This window comes from Conger conger, chromosome 3, assembly GCF_963514075.1.
Source record: "Conger conger chromosome 3, fConCon1.1, whole genome shotgun sequence".
In the NCBI taxonomy this organism is placed as follows: domain Eukaryota; kingdom Metazoa; phylum Chordata; class Actinopteri; order Anguilliformes; family Congridae; genus Conger; species Conger conger.
Genome location: NC_083762.1, coordinates 78,583,275 through 78,603,267, shown reverse-complemented (window position 1 = coordinate 78,603,267; position 19,993 = coordinate 78,583,275). Strand labels below are relative to the sequence as shown.

The 19,993-nt window shown below is 44.3% G+C and overlaps 1 protein-coding gene across 1 annotated transcript; it reads left to right on the top strand.

The window, feature by feature from the left end:
• The first annotated feature begins 394 nt into the window (after positions 1-394).
• LOC133124435 (actin-related protein 3-like) lies at positions 395-18,862 on the top strand. Its single transcript, XM_061235652.1, has 12 exons — positions 395-835; positions 4,115-4,170; positions 5,460-5,584; positions 8,870-8,980; positions 9,461-9,556; positions 10,303-10,410; positions 10,896-11,039; positions 11,843-12,016; positions 13,303-13,395; positions 14,895-15,020; positions 15,762-15,845; positions 17,426-18,862. Exons 1-12 carry the CDS (start codon positions 792-794, stop codon positions 17,519-17,521), a joined length of 1,257 nt encoding a protein of 418 aa, XP_061091636.1. The 5' UTR covers positions 395-791; the 3' UTR covers positions 17,522-18,862.
• Positions 18,863-19,993: the final 1,131 nt, after the last annotated feature.

Below are 19,993 nucleotides of genomic sequence, written 5' to 3'. Positions count from 1 at the left end.
ATTGAATATGATCATTATGAGCATTACAAATGACTCCCATTCCTACATCGTATAAATGCAGGCTGTGGCAATGACTTATATCACTTATTTTCTTCGGAGACATTCTGATACTGGCTGACTTGGTGAGCCACACACTTTTTAATCACTATTTGTTCATTAATTAACGACTGATTTCTCGATTGGTCAATTCCGTCATTGAGCCTTACTAATTGATCGGAAATGCAAAGTATATTCAGTAAATGCACATTTGGAGTGATGACCTATGTTTCAACCTAAAGGCGATGGCGCCACCCACAGTCGCACAACGGTTCTGCTCGTGCACACCCTGTTCGATAATAGCATTTAAATACCGCCGAACCTGGCACTGACATATTCCGCACAAGTATAGCCTATTGCCTACTTTAAAGAGCAGCGGCAGCGAATACGTTCACCTGTTTTTATTCATTTACAGCTAGATGATCACTGTTACCGTTAATTTCCCTTCGTAATCGCATTCAAATGTAGAAGAGAGAAAAATACACGGTGGCTCTACCCTGCACAATAAGCCATTCCTCGTTCGAAAAAAGAAAAGAAAAAAAGAATCAGAATTCGTGATTGGCAGTGGTTTGGCCCTGCCCTGGTGGCGGCCATCTTGCCTCCTGTCTACCAGCGAGATTCGAGTGCGGAAGTAGAAACTTCACTGTGCGGGTTCAGGGTTCCGCCTCTGAATGGTGAGATAGCAACTCTACCCGACACAGGTTACTTCCCATCAAAGAACACACCCGTAAATTCTACCCTCTGGATTGCAAGAGATGGCGGGACGATTACCGGCATGTGTAGTCGACTGTGGCACAGGGTAAGTCGTTCAAATCACACAGGTTTTCCAGCCAGAACGGATAATTTGGGTGTGCTGATGGAAGACACTGCTTTTCCCAGTCGGCAGCTGGGGTGTAACTGTGTTGGCTAGGTTGCTTGCAAAAGCTCTGTGTACATATTGATTCTGAACATGCCGTTTTCTTCCAATCATTCGTGGCGCTGTTAACGAAAAGGCAGTTTGCAGCAAATTCGGTGCTTTAATTTGACTGGTCATTGTCGATAGCTAACTAGCTTTAAGCAGTAGCATACACAAGCTAGTAGCTATTGCCTCCATCATCAGAAAATCATCTTCCTGTCTTGACAGGGGTGTGTAGCATAGAGGTTCATCTGACACAAGTCCCTTGGCGCGCCGTGGTTATTTGGTTGTTGGGGGGGCATTTGCCTAGTGTTGGGTTTGGCATTTTGAAGCTGGATTTGAGGAAGTAGGCCTATTTGCCTGTATCTAATGGACATTTGCATTAACTAGCCACCAAGACCATTCCGGTATGAACATGCGCATTACGACTTCCTAGGTTTGTCAAATCCTCTTCCTGATTTACCCATTTTATTCCATATATGGTCTGCTTCGGCAGCCGAAGCATTTTTTAAGTAGATATTTGCTAGCTAGTGCGTTTCGTAGGTAATAGTTTGCTTTCTGTGAATGGGTAGCTAATCTGAATTTGGAATCTGGGCATTTTAAGCAGACAAAATAATGCTAGCTTGCTGCAAGCTACTGTTGTTTGCTAACAATCAAAAGTGAAGCAACCCTTTGCTTTGCTGCAAACTCGGTCACAATCGTTTACTTTCTTATGTCTAGCAATAGTTTAGTCTCATGCGGTAGTCTTAAGACCAGTTTTTTTTTTTTTTTTTGCAAACCTATTCATAAAATATAATAGCGATACGTGGCTTGCTATAATCAAAGCCAGTTCACAAGAGCTGGTTATGCTTATTGGCTTGCTGTCTAACCTGACAAGTTAACCGGAAACATTAAATCGACATGGGGAATGTTGATAGTTAAACATTCCGCAATGTAATTTTGATTGATTCAACATTGGTCTGGAGTGAATGTAGTGGGATTTGAGTCCTGAATTTTGCGGGGTTGTAACACGTGAAAGATAAGGACATCGCAGTTCCTTGCAGATAAAGCAAAACGGTGAAGCATATCACCATACATATACTTACGTCCTAAATTGGCGTTTGCGCTATTATGCATGTGAAATGTATTATTAATGTAGACTAATGCAGAGGTAGGCCTTTCATAGTAGCGAAAGATAGTTGTCTCCACAATGTGCACTAACTGATTCATAACTTTCCTTCGCACCCGCGTATTTGCTTCTCAGAATTCTTGAGTGTTGAAATACTGATCACACGTCCAGCAGTATTAGCTAAACAGCTTTTGGGTAGCAACTTTTCTCTTGAGGAAGTTGTAGCAGAGATGGTAAGGAATTATTTAAAAACCCCCGGAAGCAGCTTACTGACTTCATGTTGCACTTTCAGCGTTACTATGCTTATGTTGTACTAATGTGCTTATGTTGTACTAAATAAGCCAAGCCCTTGCACATAGTCATCTGCACCCTATAAGCACTTGAATCGACAATCTAGGCTATGTGCTGGCATTATGTCAAAATCTAACCGAGGTCTTTGGCGATTGATTTAATGGTCTGTAACTTGTTGCCCGTATTGCATTGTATTCCATGAACCATTATTCGTAGGAATAATAAGGATTTTTGTAAGGCCAGGTGGAAAGTTTGTGAGTGCCACTGAAGACCAACTGCAACGTACTTGCAGGAACAGGATCTTGCTCAGACATGACCAGCCGCTGCATACTTTTAATTTTTTTTTTTTTTGCCAAAAAAGAGTCCATCTCATTTAGCCTATCGATGAGATGCAGGGAGCTTTGTTCGTGGATGACATTTTTTGGCCTATACCATGCTTTAAAAAATATCTTTCTTTCATAATTGCGAAATTCTATTTCTTAGCTTAAAACTTCAGTTTCGTTATAATAACCATCGAACCATTCTTTTAATCAATGCAGTCCAAATGTCATAAAATACATTTTCACAAATAAACAATGTGATCTATCACTTTGCCATACGTTAGGTTTTTGCTGAAATGATGCCACCATCTTGACTCTTGAACTTTAAAAGTGCATTTTAACCTTCTGCATTTTTTTTTTCAAGAATGCGTGATTAAGGAAACAATTCTTAATGTGTTCTTACAGAACATCATTTTAACTGCACCTCAGCCTATTTCTACAATTTTACCCATCAGGAATGGACACTTGCTGTCTTTTGTAAAATGATTAGTATTTTATACCTATTACTGTTGTTGCCGTTTGTTGTGTGCCTGTGTTTTTGCGAAAATACATTTTATCATCCAACCATCAGAAACATGACTGTGGAAAATGGCTATACTTTTTGCTTGTTGTGTAGACCAGGGTCTTGTACTCTGATACACCCATACATGTGGTGGTGTAGACCAGGCTAACTCTGATACACCCATACATGTTGTCTAGACCAGGGTCTTGTACCCTGATACACCCATACGTGTGGTGGTGTAGACCAGGGTAACTCTGATACACCCATACATGTTGTCTAGACCAGGGTCTTGTACCCTGATACACCCATACGTGTTGTTGTGTAGACCAGGGTCTTGTTCTCTGATACACCCATACATGTTGTTGTGAAGACCAGGGTCTTGTACTCTGATACACCCATACGTGTTGTTGTGAAGACCAGGGTCTTGTACTCTGATACACCCATACGTGTTGCAACACATCAGCTGCTTCAGGGGGCTATTCCAGGAAAGTTAGGAATTTACTGTGGAATGTTCTTCTTCCCCGATCATGCCCTCTGAGACTGTCCTGAGTATTATTACAGTCATAAAGGGTAACAGTGGTGCCTCGTGGACCCTGCCACTAGATGACTTTTGGAAAATGTTTACCATCTCCCCCCGCATTAGCTAAGTAATTTCTTTCTTGGACACTTGTATGCTCTGTTTATAATACATTGTGACATTCTTTCTTGTGAATTAATCTTCTTTTTTTTTTTTCTTCTCCCAAATGGAGTCAACCACCCCCATTTGAGTTTTTATTAACCATTTTGGCGAGGTCCGTGTTTGGGAAGGGCTAGTCAACTCTTTCACTTCTGCTGTTGTGCATTTGCCCTAGGTTGCTAGTTATGTACAATTTATGGCATGGGTTGTGTGTGTGTGTGTGTGTGTGTGTGTGTGTGCTGAAATTGTAGAAAGCATTAACACACTAACTTTTCTGTCTTTACAGATACACAAAACTTGGCTATGCTGGGAACACTGAGCCTCAGTTTATTGTTCCGTCATGTAAGTATTTCTTTATGATAATGGCTGGCCTTCTGATTATGAGTACGTAGACATGCTTTCACATAGCTTACGGCGGGGGTGTCCAATCTTATCCAGAAAGGGCCGGTGTGTGTGCAGGTTGTTGGTTTAGCACAGGACTAAGACAGCTGATTCTACTCATCAAGGTCTTGATTAAAGACCACGATTAGTTCATTAGTATAATCAGGTGTGTTACTGCTGGGTTTAAACAAAAACCTGCACCCACGCCGGCCCTTTTAGGATAAGATTGAACACCACTGGCTTACGGGATTATAAACAATGGGACCTCAGGCCACATGCACATTTTGTTATTTTATTTTTATGGCCACACCTACTTTTTACCTTCTTGTCATCTTCCTGTTATTCCTCTTCCTCTTCTTGTTCTTCCTCTTCCTCCTCTTGTTCTTCCTCTTCCTCCTCTTGTTCTTCTTGTTCTTTTTCTTATTTCTCTTCCTCCTGTATTATTGGAATTATTATTGTATCTAGTCTTCCTCTTTAGAGGCTTTCTAGAGGAAGGAATGTGTGATGCAGTGGGCTTGAAAAATCTGGACGATCACCAAACTCAAACAAAAGTGCTGTTATGGAGGGCTTATACATATGGATCAGCCTGTCGGTCTCCCAGGGCAGTGATCCAGCTCTGGGGAGACACGGCAGAAAACTGATTGCAATAGGAGAGGGAATGTGTGTGCATTCATAATCATAGACAGTGCAGGGCTAATAAAGGTATAAAACTATAAGAGATGAGGATTACCTGCACACTGCTTGTGAATGCTGCCTGTCCGTGTTCAATGAGGAGACTTCGACCAGCAGGTCTTCCTCTTGTCTACGAGAGAAGGCAGTGGATTGCGACCATTCCAGACTGCATGGGGTCTTCAGGCTTTCTGCTTGTTTGGAGTAGTGGCCATTGTCATGTCCCTTACCTTTTTGTGTGCACGCTTGTCCAAAGATAGACAATAGAGGTCAAAAGTTTTTGTACACTAATTTCATACTCTGTTTTTAGTTCAATTTAAGCGGTTTAACTTCTGTAAATAACCTCAAATGTCACAAGGTAACACGTTAAATAGAATATTTTAATTCCCAAGATTGTGACCTAAAAACGGCATTTGGCAGAATTAACAAATTATTTCCATTTTCCAACAGGGGACCCAGACATGCATATAATTTGCAGAGAATTTATGAAGTTAGTCTCAGGGTGTGCTCTCAATAGACCTGAGATGTCCTCTCCCGTGAGCCATGTAGAGTAACCGCTCATCTTCCTGTGCCCTCCCCAGGTATTGCCATCAAAGAGTCGGCCAAAGTCGGGGACCAGGCCCAGAGAAGGATGATGAAGGGGGTGGACGACCTGGACTTCTTCATCGGAGACGAAGCCATAGACAAACCCTCGTATGCAACAAAGGTAGCGACTCATGGTTTACTGCAGCCTGTGGCCCAGTGGCTAAGGTGCATGACTGGGGCTGCCTGTAGCCTAGTGGCTAAGGTACATGACTGGGACAGCCTGTAGCCTAGTGGCTAAGGTACATGACTGCGGCAGCCTGTAGCCTAGTGGCTAAGGTACATGACTGGGGCAGCCTGTAGCCTAGTGGCTAAGGCACATGACTGGGACAGCCTGTAGCCTAGTGGCTAAGGCACATGACTGGGGCAGCCTGTAGCCTAGTGGCTAAGGCACATGACTGGGGCAGCCTCTAGCCTAGAGGCTAAGGTACATGGCTGGGACAGCCTCTAGCCTAGTGGCTAAGGTACATGACTGGGGCAGCCTGTAGCCTAGTGGCTAAGGTACATTACTGGGGCAGCCTGTAGCCTAGTGGCTAAGGTACATGACTGGGGCAGCCTCTAGCCTAGTGGCTAAGGCACATGACTGGGGCAGCCTGTAGCCTAGTGGCTAAGGTACATGACTGGGGCAGCCTGTAGCCTCGTGGCTAAGGTACATGACTGGGGCAGCCTGTAGCCTAGTGGCTAAGGTACATGACTGGGACTGCCTGTAGCCTAGTGGCTAAGGCACATGACTGGGACCCGAGAGGTTAGTGGTTCAAACCCTGCTGTGGCCATGATGAGATCCACACAGCTGTTGGGCTCTTGAGCGAGGCCCTTAACCCCGCAATGCTCCAGGGGGGAATGTCCCTTGCTTAGCCTCATCGACTTTTAAGTCACTTTTCCCATAAAGTGCTGCTAGGGTCGCCGTTGAAGCTTGATATATACTTGATGTGGAAACCAACTTTGGGAAACCAAAGTTTGTATGAAATAAATAAATAATGTAAACTGACAACGGTTGCAGAGGAAACAAAACTCAACGTTGACTTCGACTGCCAACGAGATGTTAACCGACTGACTTAAATGTGGGGATCGCCTGTAATTGGTCTAAAATATTGCATGGGTGGCCGCATTTCTTTGTTTTTGTTTTGTGAAGATGGCATACTCCTTGCGTCTCCGTCCTGTCTCGTGTCATTGATTGGAAGAACATACCGTCTCATTATTTATTTGTATTTTCTTTTCTGAAAGTCGACTTCTGAATCATCCTTGTCCATCTGCCGAAGTTCCTGTTCCTTCACCGCCAGCATTGTGGTTTTCCTTTTTTGGGTTTGGAAAACGTGTTCTGCTTCCGTGTTTCCTGTGATTATCACAACCATAGAATCTGACGTGGAGTGCCACTAAAGGGGCGGTTTGAAGCTGCAATGAGTGTACACACGTTAGTATGTGGTGCCATGTTCACCTGCGGTTTGATTTGGGCCGATTCCCTTTCATATCAAGTGTACACCCAGTTCTACATAGTGTCTCAGTTAGTCTCTCACTCATTTGATTTGCACCCACAATCATACACTTTATAACTCTGAAATACAGAAGTACATTGAGCATGTTCATTTGAAGACCACGCACAAGGAAGTTAGAACAAGAAGTCGAGCCCTTGGCTCAACCGTAGGCTGTAGAACAAATATTGACCAAGTGCCTGTGACTTCACGGAATGACTCTCCGTGGGCTCGTGAAAATCGTTTTTTGGGTGCCGCTATGTTTGGAAACGGGAAGCCCTTATATGGACGTGACGTGTGACTTGCAAAGGACATCTGAGTGATTGCTGGTGCTTACTGGAGACAGATTGGAGGCATATTTTTTTTTTATTTGAGTCGGCCCCGTCTCCGCTTCCTGTGGGTCTGAAGCAGCCCCTGCCACTTCCTGTGTCAACTTTGAGTCTTCTGTTTTCAATGGCTGCCAATGCCCCCCCTCGCGGGATCGAAGACGGGCAGTCTGCCCATTGTGTGCGGAAAAAAGCCGTACAGTGGGGGTCTGGGTTCTGTTCCTGGGCCTGTGTACACACGCAGAGTCAATCCACACTCGATTCAGAATAATAATATTCCATTCATAAACGCCCCCCCTACCCAATTAATTTAATCTCGACACTTCCAGATTATTAAACCTTTAATGTGAAAGTGTAATTATATTTGAGTTCTTTGTTATATGAAATAACCAGATGAATTCATGAGTAACCCAGGGAGATGGGTTGTAACTGTACTTCGTGATTAAAAAGACTGGTCCATGCAAATGAGGCCCATTTTGACACGTTTGATATTGTAAGATGAATTACCGGCCTGCGTTGCCCTTTAATGCATACTTCTTAAGTGGCCGTTATGTTATCGTGCAATAATTGACTCTAATATTCCCAAACGAAGGCAAATGATCCTGGTGAAATGAGCTGTTAGGAGGTGGTCCCCTTGAAATGAGCTAGTCATCCTCCAATGGTGGTACATTCTATCTTTGGCTGGTGAGTTTGTCTACATGGGTGACGTTGGGTCAGGCGGTAAGAGTGGTTGTCTGGCAGTCAGAGGGTTGCCAGTTTGATCCCCGGGCTGTGTTCCTTTATCCTGTGTTCTTGAGCGAGACACCTAACCCCCAAATGCTCCTGGTTGGTGCCTTGCATGGCAGCCAATCGCCGTTTTGTGTGTGAGTGTGTGTATGAATGGGTGAATGAGAAGCATCAATTGTACAATGTTTTGGATAAATGCGCTATATAAATGCCAACCATTTACCATTTACTTTAGCAGGTCAACACCCATCACTTGGAGATCCTGTTTTATTCTAAATATCTAGTTGTTTGGTGTAACCGTGAAATTGGCTGGCGAGTTGATGAACAGGTTCAGTTTCCTGTGCTGTGTTTATTATTATTCTCAGCAGCAACAGCCCTGCCAAAAAGAAATGTTTTGGAAATGTCACTGCAATGTTTTGTCAGTGTTATAACATTGCCGCTACATGGCAGCAATGTTGTGAGAACGTTTCGTGTTAGCTTGGTAATGAGGTAGCTGTTGACAGTTTGAATCCCCGGTTTGGAAGGAAATATTTTTTATAAGATAACCATAACCACCAAATAACTACAATCGATTTGACCTGTCTACAATCTCATTTCAGTGTCTGTGTGCAAATAAAGAGCCAATGATGTCTGTCTCTCTGTTTTGTGTTTTGGAGGACCACAATGGAAATAAGCCATTTTGTCTTTGTGTTTTAATCCTCAATAATTCTAATTGAATGTAATGACTGCTGTGTTGTATGTATTTTAAAATTGTAAAATTAATTAAATCCATGAATGAAGGTGCTGTTGTGTGGTAGGAAAGTTGGCGATGCAATGTCTAACGTGTCTCTGTGTGTGTCTCTGTGTGTCTCTGTGTGTCTCTGTGTGTCTCTGTGTGTCTCTGTTCAGTGGCCAATCCGACACGGCATCGTAGAAGACTGGGACCTGATGGAGAGGTTCATGGAGCAGGTCATCTTTAAGTACCTGCGTGCGGAACCAGAGGACCACTACTTCCTATTGGTACGGGACTGCCGAACGTGTCGCCTTCTTAACCTGTCAAAATGAGCACTATAAACAGGTTCTTTATTGGGTTTTATTAACACTCAGTGGCAATGTAGTAAGGTGTTTGACTGACGACTGTACAGTTGCTGGTTTGAGGCCCTGGTGGGCCCTGACTTGCACCTGGAGAGATGAAGTTGGGTCCCTAAACGGAAACAAGAACCCTGCCGTTGGGCCCTCGAGCAAGGCCCTAAACCCTAAAACTCTCGCCCCACTTGCAACTGTTCTCTCTGGCATTTCCCCCAGGGTATCCTTGCAAAAGAGAAACCTGTCCTCAATTGTTCTCCCCAGGTTAAATATAGGATTTTTTTTTTTTTGGATGCATAAAGGCTTCGATCATTATGCAGTAGTTGTTGGCATTGTTCAGTTCTGAAATGAATGACGTGTCCAGTGTTTTTCTGAGTGGGGACTCATGGTGCTGTTCTTGCTCTTTCTCCACAGACCGAGCCTCCCTTAAACACACCGGAGAACCGGGAGTACACGGCGGAGATCATGTTCGAGTCCTTCAACGTCCCCGGGCTATACATCGCTGTTCAGGTAACCCTGCTACGGATATACAACCGCCTGACTGCCCATCAACTGTCCATTCCCCGGGCTATCTCCTCGCTCTGATTCATTCCTTTAATAGTATGACTGAGAAAGCCCCTGTGTTCTTCAATACCCTGTCGCCAGTAGATATTTTGGTATCTTGGTCGATAAGTTACCTCATTGCTATTTGTGATCATTGCATGTAACGGTGGTTAATGCTGATTAAGTTCTGTTAATCCTTTTCACATTGCTAACCTTGTTGCTAACATTTCTCCGCAGTGCTAACCTTGTTGCTAACATTGCTTCACAGTGCTAACGTTATTGCTAACATTGCTTCACAGTGCTAACCTCGTTGTGAACAGTATTGTTAACGTTGCTCCACAGTGCTAATATTATTGCTAACATTGCTTCATAGTGCTAACCTCGTTGCGAACAGTATTGCTAACGTTGCTCCACAGTGCTAACGTTATTGCTAACGTTGCTTCACAGTGCTAACATTATTGCTAACATTGCTCCGCAGTGCTAACCTTGTTGCTAACATTGCTTCACAGTGCTAACGCTATTGCTAACATTGCTTCCCATGCTAACCTTGTTGCGAACAGTATTGCTAATGTTGCTCCACAGTGCTAACGTTATTGCTAACATTGCGCCACAGTGCTAACGCTATTGCTAACATTGCTTCACAGTGCTAACCTCGTTGCTAACAGTATTGCTAACGTCGCGCCGCAGTGCTAACGTTGTTGATCGCTCCCCAGGCAGTCCTTGCGCTGGCGGCCTCCTGGACGTCCAGACAGGTGGGGGAGCGGACCCTGACGGGCACGGTGATCGACAGTGGGGACGGGGTCACTCACGTCATCCCTGTGGTGAGCGCCGTTGACGGATAGACGGATACCTCATGCTGCATAAATCCCCAACGAGAGATTTCTGTTCATGCAGTTGCATACAAAAACGTTTTTTTTAATTTTATTTTTATGGTTGTGTGAAAATATTAAGTGCTCAAAAGTGAAAGGTTAATAATATGTTTTTTTTTTATATTGAAATATGTCCATTGACATGGTAGCGAGATGCAGAAAGTCTTTCTCTCGAGTTCTGATTTAAATCATGCTTTTACACGACTCGCGCAGTTGTGTCCACTTGCGACCGTTATGACCACGTCTGTAAGTTGCAGGAGCGAGGTAAATGTGATTGGAGCGTTCGTAACCGAACGTTCTGATGCTGATGATGCAGCAGCAGTGTTCTGGAACGCTGGTTCAGAATGTCGGAACAGCGTTCTGTAAAGGCTGCTCTCTGAGGGGTTAGGCTCTCATGGTGCGTACGCTTACGCGTGTGCGCGTGTGGCTCCCCGCAGGCCGAGGGCTACGTGATTGGCAGCTGCATAAAACACATTCCCATCGCGGGGCGGGACATCACGTACTTCACACAGCAGCTCCTGAGAGAGCGGGAGGTGGGCATTCCCCCGGAGCAGTCCCTGGAGACCGCCAAAGCAGTCAAGGTACTCCGCCCGGTCCCTTTCGCTTGCTTTCATGACCATTTAAATTCTACCGCCTACTGTTACATTCCAACAAGTGTGACACACACACACGCACACACACACACACACACACACACACACACACACACAAGCACACACACACACACACACACACACACACACACACACACACACACACACACACACACACACACACACACACAAGCACACACACACACACACACACACAAGCACACACACACACACACACACACACACACGCACACACAAGCACACACAAGCACACACAAGCACACGCAAGCACACGCAAGCACACGCAAGCACACGCAAGCACACGCAAGCACACGCAAGCACACGCAAGCACACACACACACACAAGCACACTCTTATAAGGGTGCACTCTGGTTGGTTCTTCAGCTGGTTGTTTCTTATTTTGTACAGCAGGTGTCACTGTCGTTCCACCATCTGCACAGGCTCTTTTAATCCTTTCTGAATCTTGCAATGCACAGAATACTCAGTTTGTGATGTTATACTTGTGTTTATGATGTTCTACTTGTGTAGAAGTTTGAAAATAGTGCTCCTATAGGGTGAAAAATTATAATGAAGAAATCCTGTCTGAAGATCTCACTCCTACATTGCATGTTTAGAGGAAACTGTTTAAGACTAACAGTGGTGGCATTTTCTGTAGACATTAGATCAAGAAACAGAAAGGGGAGGGAACAAGATTTCATTTAATGACTGTGAGCAAAGAATAAAGCAGAATGAATTTGTTTCGTCGTTCATCTTTTAACGTTTGATTTCAGGAACGGTACAGCTACGTTTGCCCAGATTTAGTTAAAGAGTTCAGCAAGTATGACACAGACGGGTCCAAATGGATCAAGCAGTACACCGGCATCAACTCCATCAGCAAGAAGGAGTTCACCATCGACGTGGGCTACGAGCGTTTCCTGGGGCCCGAGATCTTCTTCCACCCCGAGGTGAGCCACTCACAGCGTCACCATGGTAACATGTTCTGCTACAAATGTGACATTATTAATGCCAGCATTTATGTGCTTGAGTCAATGTATTGTGTGTTACTCAATATATCAGTATTTTCCTGCATTCGCGTGAAGCAACTTAAGGCAGGAGGCAGGTCTAATCGAAGGGCATAACTCCATAAGTATACAGTTTAAACTGCGATGTGCATTCCTGACTTCTGTTATTATACGTTTCACACCGAGTGGCTGAGGTCTGATTTATACTGAACTATGTAAGACATTTTACATGACCAAACTAGTGTTTTAAGAAAATATGATGCCTTCGTTTCAAGAGAAAATTCAGCTGATGCATTCATCTGAAGCATGAAATATTCCTTGTGAACTGTTTAGTGCAGGAGCTCCATGTAAGCTCTGGCGCTGATGTCAATAGACGGTATTTGACTGGCCACATCACCCAGAACATCCCATCCCTGGTGTACATTCCAGCGCAGATGCTAACCAAGCTTCCCACTTCATGAGCGTGAAAGGAAAGCTTGTGATTTCAGGAAGGAGAAATGTAACACATTTTGTATGAGTAACGGCATTAACAACTTGTTAACAACTTCATTATCATGCAGAGAACATCTCGACTGTCTCGACTCCTACTTGGTGTCTGAACAGCTTTGCTTGTGACTTCAGCTAGTACTGGTAAATGTAAGGGAAAAAAAAGAGATGCTTAGATTATTGTGATTCTTCTTTTTGAGCATGATATTTTCATGATAATTGCAGTCTCTGGTGCTTACATTACATTACATGTCATTTAGCTGACATTTTTATCCAAAGCGACTTACAGTTGATTAGACTAAGCAGGAGACAATCCTCCCCTGGAGCAATACAGGGTTAAGGGCCTTGCTCAAGGGCCCAACGGCTGTGCGGATCTTATTGTGGCTACACCGGGGATCGAACCACCGACCTTGCGGGTCCCAGTCATTTACCTTAACCACTACGCTACAGGCTGCCGAATGGCATGGCAGAAGACACTATGTCAAAACATTGTTTTTTGTAATAAACGACTTGTAGTGGAGTGTGTGACTATCTTTTTATTTGGGAGATTTCCATCCGTTAGTCAGCCCCTCTCTGCGTGTGTGATCCCTCCCCGTCTACTGTATAATCTGGGTGGAATAACACGTCCGCTGTCGGCTATTATCAGCAAATACCGATATGACCTTGCTATTGTTGTCCATCTCCTCTCCGTAGAGGAGGTTCCATTTTTAGAATAAAACCTAAAACTGTTGTCCTCCTCTCAGTTTGCCAACCCAGACTTCACTCAGCCCATCTCAGAAGTTGTGGACGAGGTGATTCAGAACTGCCCCATTGACGTCAGACGTCCTCTGTACAAGGTAAAGTGTGCCTGCTTATGGCCCCCAGACTGTTCTGCAAAACATTTCTTCCATCAGTGTGTTTAATGCCTCAGACTGTAACCTACTGGACCTCCACCTTGTGGTCATTTACTACCTCGGGAGTGTGTGGGGGGGGGGGGGGGGGGGGGGTTGTGTGTGTGTATCACAAAGCATGGGGTGACATGGCTCAGGCAGTAAGAGCAGTCGTCTGGCAGTCGGAGGGTTGCCGGTTCGATCCCCCGCCTGGGCTGTGTCGAAGTGTCCCTGAGCAAGACACCTAACCCCCAAATGCTCCTGACGAGCTGGTCGGTACCTTGCATGGCAGCCAATCGCCGTCGGTGTGCGAGTGTGTGTATGAATGGGTAAATGAGAAGCATCAGTTGTACAGCGCTTTGGATAAAGGCGCTGTATAAATGCCAACCATTTACCATTTACAAAGCAGGATTATGGAGTTAGTAGAATAAGTTAGTTACTAAGAATAAGTAAAGGAACATGGACTGAAGTAACAACCATTGTTCCGGGTTTTACTCTGTAATCCTGCTTTGTGATATCCCTCCAAGTTTTTATTCTCCCCTGATTTTACCCTCTCCAGAACGTCGTGCTCCTAGGTGGGTTGCGCTCATAATCTGGTGTTTTCCCTCTCAGAACGTCGTGCTCCTAGGTGGGCTGCGCTCATAATCTGGTGTTTTCCCCCTCAGAACATCGTGCTTTTAGGGGGGCTGCGCTCATAATCTGGTGTTTTCCCTCTCAGAACATCGTGCTTTTAGGGGGGCTGCGCTCATAATCTGGTGTTTTCCCCCTCAGAACATCGTGCTTTTAGGGGGGCTGCGCTCATAATCTGGTGTTTTCCCTCTCAGAACATGGTGCTCCTAGGTGGGCTGTTCTCATAATCTGGTGTTTTCCCCCTCTCAGAACATCGTGCTTTTAGGGGGGCTGCGCTCATAATCTGGTGTTTTCCCCCTCAGAACATCGTGCTTTTAGGGGGGCTGCGCTCATAATCTGGTGTTTTCCCTCTCAGAACATGGTGCTCCTAGGTGGGCTGTTCTCATAATCTGGTGTTTTCCCCCTCTCAGAACATCGTGCTTTTAGGGGGGCTGCGCTCATAATCTGGTGTTTTCCCTCTCAGAACATGGTGCTCCTAGGTGGGCTGCGCTCATAATCTGGTGTTTTCCCCCTCAGAACATCGTGCTTTTAGGGGGGCTGCGCTCATAATCTGGTGTTTTCCCTCTCAGAACGTCGTGCTCCTAGGTGGGCTGCACTCATAATCTGGTGTTTTCCCCCTCAGAACATGGTGCTCCTAGGTGGGCTGCGCTCATAATCTGGTGTTTTCCCCCTCTCAGAACATGGTGCTCCTAGGCGAGCTGCACTCATAATCTGGTGTTTTCCCTCTCAGAACATGGTGCTCCTAGGCGAGCTGCACTCATAATCTGGTGTTTTCCCTCTCAGAACATGGTGCTCCTAGGCGAGCTGCGCTCATAATCTGGTGTTTTCCCTCTCAGAACATCGTGCTGTCGGGCGGCTCCACCATGTTTCGGGACTTTGGCCGCCGTCTGCAGCGGGACCTGAAGAGGACGGTCGACGCCCGGCTGAAGATGAGCGAGGAGCTCAGCGGGGGCAAGCTAAAGGTGAGGGCCGCCCCCACTCGCCCCCACCCCCCCATCTCAGGCCGACATCGGACCCCAGAGTTTCACCTTTGTATTGATTTAACTCTCCCAGTCCCAAACCCAATATGAAGTGGCTCCACCCAAATCGCAAAGGGGTTTTGGTTTTTAGTATAATAGTATAACGCCATTTTGACCGGTTGAAAAGGTATACGGTCAAGAGTGCCATATGGCACTCTCGGGGATTTTACGGTAGTCACGCTTGAGTGCCGTTTGACACTCCTGGGACAGAAAAGGGCTAAAACCCTGGAGGGGAAAGTCCAGCGGAACACAAATTCCCCTTGTGAAATGGGCAGTGGTGCCCAATCATGCGCCATGGACGTTTTCAGTCCGACCAATCGCTGCACCAGCTGATTTCACAAATGAACACGCCTTCAACCTGAGAGGACGGAGCTAGTTGGTGGAATCAGGCGGGGTAGCGATTGGTTGGAAGGACAACCTGCATACACTCTGCCTCCGTCTGCCACACGATTGGGCAGCCCCTGATGTAGGGGGGATCTGATTTGGTAGAAAATTATTTTCTTTTAAATGGGAGAAATAAATATGAAGTTGGTCTCGATACAAAACCGTTCATTTGTATCGCGATCAACCTTGTAATAGGGCTTTTTGCACGTTGTGATATAGCGGCTATATTGGCGGAAGGCTAACGCTACCTTTCGCCGCTATGCGCCCTGCTAATTGCGGTGATTTCGTTTGTTTTTGCAGCCCAAACCCATCGATGTGCAGGTCATCACGCACCACATGCAGCGATATGCCGTTTGGTTCGGGGGATCCATGTTGGCCTCGACTGTAAGTGTGACAGTAAACCTCCAGTGCTGCTATCTCAGTCAGCTTGCCTGTGTAAACATCATATTGTCGGGGTTTTTATTTTCTTGAAATAGTGGGTTTCACGTCCTCCAGAAAAAAATTAATCTGGCAGATATATTTGGCAGAAGTACATCCTTCATTCCGTCATTAAATAGGAATAGATATCTCTGTAATACACTGTTCTGTCAATGCCATATGTGTTGGCCAACATATATGCTGAGATTCTTAGATTTCTTTGGTTGCCAAAAATGAAACTTTCACAGAAATAGCCTGTTTGTGCTGGCATTAAGCTTAGATCATCTTATAAAATTTTTACCACAAAAATGTGTTCAGTTCTTACAACTAAGATCAACTGTAGATACATACATTGGATTTAATACGTTTATGCTAATCACCTTCCCTGTGGAATAATAACCTCTTGAAATGCGCTGGGCCCATAGATATATATCATCTTTAGGCTACTGAGGGCATTTATACCCTGCAGTATCTGTATAATGAAAGAGATAATTTTACTTTCCGAGATGGAGCACTTTCATTTACTTCCTGTGTTCTCTCGTAAGATCCTGTCTTGGTGCATATGGCGTTCCTGGAGACGCGTTCCTTGTCCTTCCCGTCAAATGTTAGCGTGGATTAATCCTGTGAAGGACATCAAGCTTTTGATTTCTTGCATTTACGATCTTGTTTCATCTGGAAACGTGCGGTCACAGGCTTTTCCACTCATAAACCCTCTGCTTATCCCTTTCTCTGCTTCAAAATGAAATGGGAGGAAAGTCCCAGGTGTAATAGATGCAGTCTTGGGGCCACTGGTGCCGTCATGCATATGTTTTGGGATGGCTCAGTGGTGTCCCAGTTCTGGTCTCTTTTTTTTTTAAAGTTCTTTATCAAAGAATCCAGTGATGATGCCTCCATTTCTTAGAAATTATATCAGAAGAATACTGTTTTTCTGGTTTTGGAAGAAACATATATATATGTTCACCCTAAGTTCTTTATCGTGGCAAATTTGGCTGTCTTGTGGGGAAATTATGACTTTTTTTGTGACTTTGGTATGAAGGGAGATGTGTGAAGAATGTCTATAGTCTATAGGATTTGACATATCTTTGAAAACATTTGTTTATTTACGTACTTATTTTTCAAGTGTAATGCAAAACAGTTGGCACTGTATAATAGTGGGTGGGTAATAATAACTCTGAGGTTTTAGGATTGAGTCCCCAGTGGGGCATGTCTGTTGTACCCCCTGAACACTCTTTACACTGGATAAGTTGATTAAATGAGTGTGAGAGGCCTTAGTTACCCTGCATAAGAGTGTCTCCTAAAAGCCTGCAGTGTAATATAACGCAACGTCCAACGACTTGTACCATGGTTCCGTGTAATCCGATAGTTTTTTTTTTTTTTTTTTTTTAGTTTGTGTTACTGTTGATTGATGGATGTCGCTCGATGATTGGTGATTGTGACGCTTTGCCCTTTACCCTATATTAGCGCTTATTTCAGTGAGTGGAAAACAATAAAAAAGGAGCCTGTTTGTGCAGAATTGCCTGACGCGCCTGTTCTCTTCGTCCCGACAGCCCGAGTTCTACCAAGTCTGTCACACCAAAAAGGACTACGAGGAGATCGGGCCGAGCATCTGTCGCCACAACCCCGTGTTCGGTGTCATGTCCTAGGCGCTGGCCTCCGCCCCACCTCAGGGCCCGACGCGGGAGAGGCATGCTGGGAAGGCGTGGGAGGGGGTTGCCTGCTCGTCCGTCGATCGTTATCCACTTTGAACGGGCCGCAGTTGCCGCAAAAAGAAAAAAAACGCAGAGAGAACAAAACCGATTTCAAATTAAAAAATTTTAAAAAGACCAAACGCAATTAGGCTGGAAAACTGGAGTGGGGAGGAAGACAAAAAAAAAAAAAGATATGAAAAAAAAAAAGAGGGAGAATAGTTTAGTTTATAAGCCAAAACGATTTGACGCTTACGTGTTCTGTTCTGCGGAACACTGTGTGGAGAACAAATCAACGATGATAACGGTTGTTTCTTGAGGAGGAGGAGGGAAAAAAAATAAAAAATTGTTTATGGTTATCAAATGTAATGTGCCCGAAAACTTGTGTACATCGATGATGTTTCCAGATCATGACAGGGTTTGAACATACGGTCACACTTCATAGTGGTTTGGCAATTTACTCATTTTATACTTAATAAATATATAAATGATAAATAAATAAATAAATAAAATGAATACTGTGCAACAGGAGGCAGGTCTGTGCATGTAGGTAGAGGAGATGTTGTGGTTGGTTCTGGTGTTTGGTTTAAGGTTTAGCTAAGGGAGTTAGACTTGTAGTTTTGGATCCGACAGGGCTTATTGATTCAGCATTTGCACATAAACTATATCACTTTGTAACAAGGTGTATATACATGGTGATTACACACATACGAGTTCCAGTCAGTAAACTGCCCAGTTACTATGAAGTGTTGCCAAACACATTTTGTCACCTGCTCAGTTTTTGCTTTAAATGCACTTCTTTCCGTGTACAAGGCAAGAGCTTGTTTATATTTCATACAAAGTTTTTATATGTAAAGCTGGGGAAATCAGGAAAAATAAAGTATGTAATGCCAATAGCGATGTGGTAATATGATCCTAAATCCACTGAGAAACCTCAATAGTAAAATCCAGTCTGCTCAAAATGGTGGCCAGTGTTTTCTCTTCTTTTTATTTTTTACTTTGTTTTTCTACTTTTGAATTTGGTCACTTTGCCATCTGCTCTGGCAGTAACTGTTCCCAAATCTACGTTCACCTGCTGGAGCTTTCTCTGTAGCCCTTGTCTGATTTCTTATTTTATCTTGCAGCAAAAAAATAAATCAATAATTAAAAAATATTATGAAATTAAAAAGACTGTTGGACCAGTATTGTAGCCTAGAACCTCATTTTTTTTGTTTTTGATTAAGTACCAAATGGTCAAAGGAACAGATTTGTGTATTTAATGCCTAGCAACATTCCAATAAAGGCACAAAATTATTTCTACACATTTATTCAAGTGTCTCTTTCTTTCTGAATTGTATTGATGACGTTACAGATTGATTGAGATATGCTGTTGTGACCTTTTTCAAGATGTTCTAAAGGGAACATCCTTCAGGTTTGGAAACGTGCAGTTACTGCTTATAAACAGCAGTGGACACAGCAAGCAAGAAAGGTCGAGGAGAGCTATCCCATAATTCCCCTGAACACAAAGGAAAGCATGAAGAAGTGAATTGTTTGGCTTTGTCCCCTAACCTATCATTTCTGTATTTAATGCTTCTCTAAATATCTTGTATCTAGACAACACCATAGTTAGGCTGGGAAATTGCTTTGAATGTGAGTGGAGAGGTCATAGTCTCATTCCCAGCAATGTGTGGGCAGTGCAGAGGAGTCGAGATTTTTAAATGCATTTTTTTTTTCCCCCAGAGGAACAAAAAAAAAATAGAAATGTCAACTTAGGAGCACGCAATGATGGACACCACAGGGCCTGATGGAACAGGGTGGAAATGCTGAAATTTTATATGGTAAATGGACTGCATTTATATAGCGCTTTTATCCAAAGCACTTTACAGATGATGCTCCCATTCACCCACACACACACACACACACACACACACACACACACACACACACACACACACACACACACACCCCGACGGCGATAGGCTTCCACGCAAGGCACCGACCAGCTCATCGGGAGCAATTTGGGTTCGGTCTCCTCCTCGGGGACACTGATAGACACAGGGCGGGGGATCGAACTGGCATCCTTCCAACTGCCGGATGACCGTTCTTACCTCCTGAGCTAATGTCGCTTTTTACTTAATGGAAGGGAAGAGTTCAGGGAAGTAAGGAGAGGGGTCTGGAAACGCAGTTTATATTTATAGAAGAGTAGCTGTTTGGGGACAGCCAGATCCTACATAACCCTGGTTTCCAGCTACACAATTTGTAACAATCGCCTGGTTTAAGTGGAGAAAATGTGTTTCTTTCGCTACGGTAATGGGTTTCTGTTTGTGGTGTGTGTGTGTGGGGGGGGGATGGTACGCAGTTATTCCCACTTTCAAAAATCAATGTGGACACTGAGACTTCGGGTGGGTCGTTTTCGTCTTTTATTGTGCGCCGAAAACCAACAAGCGTTGT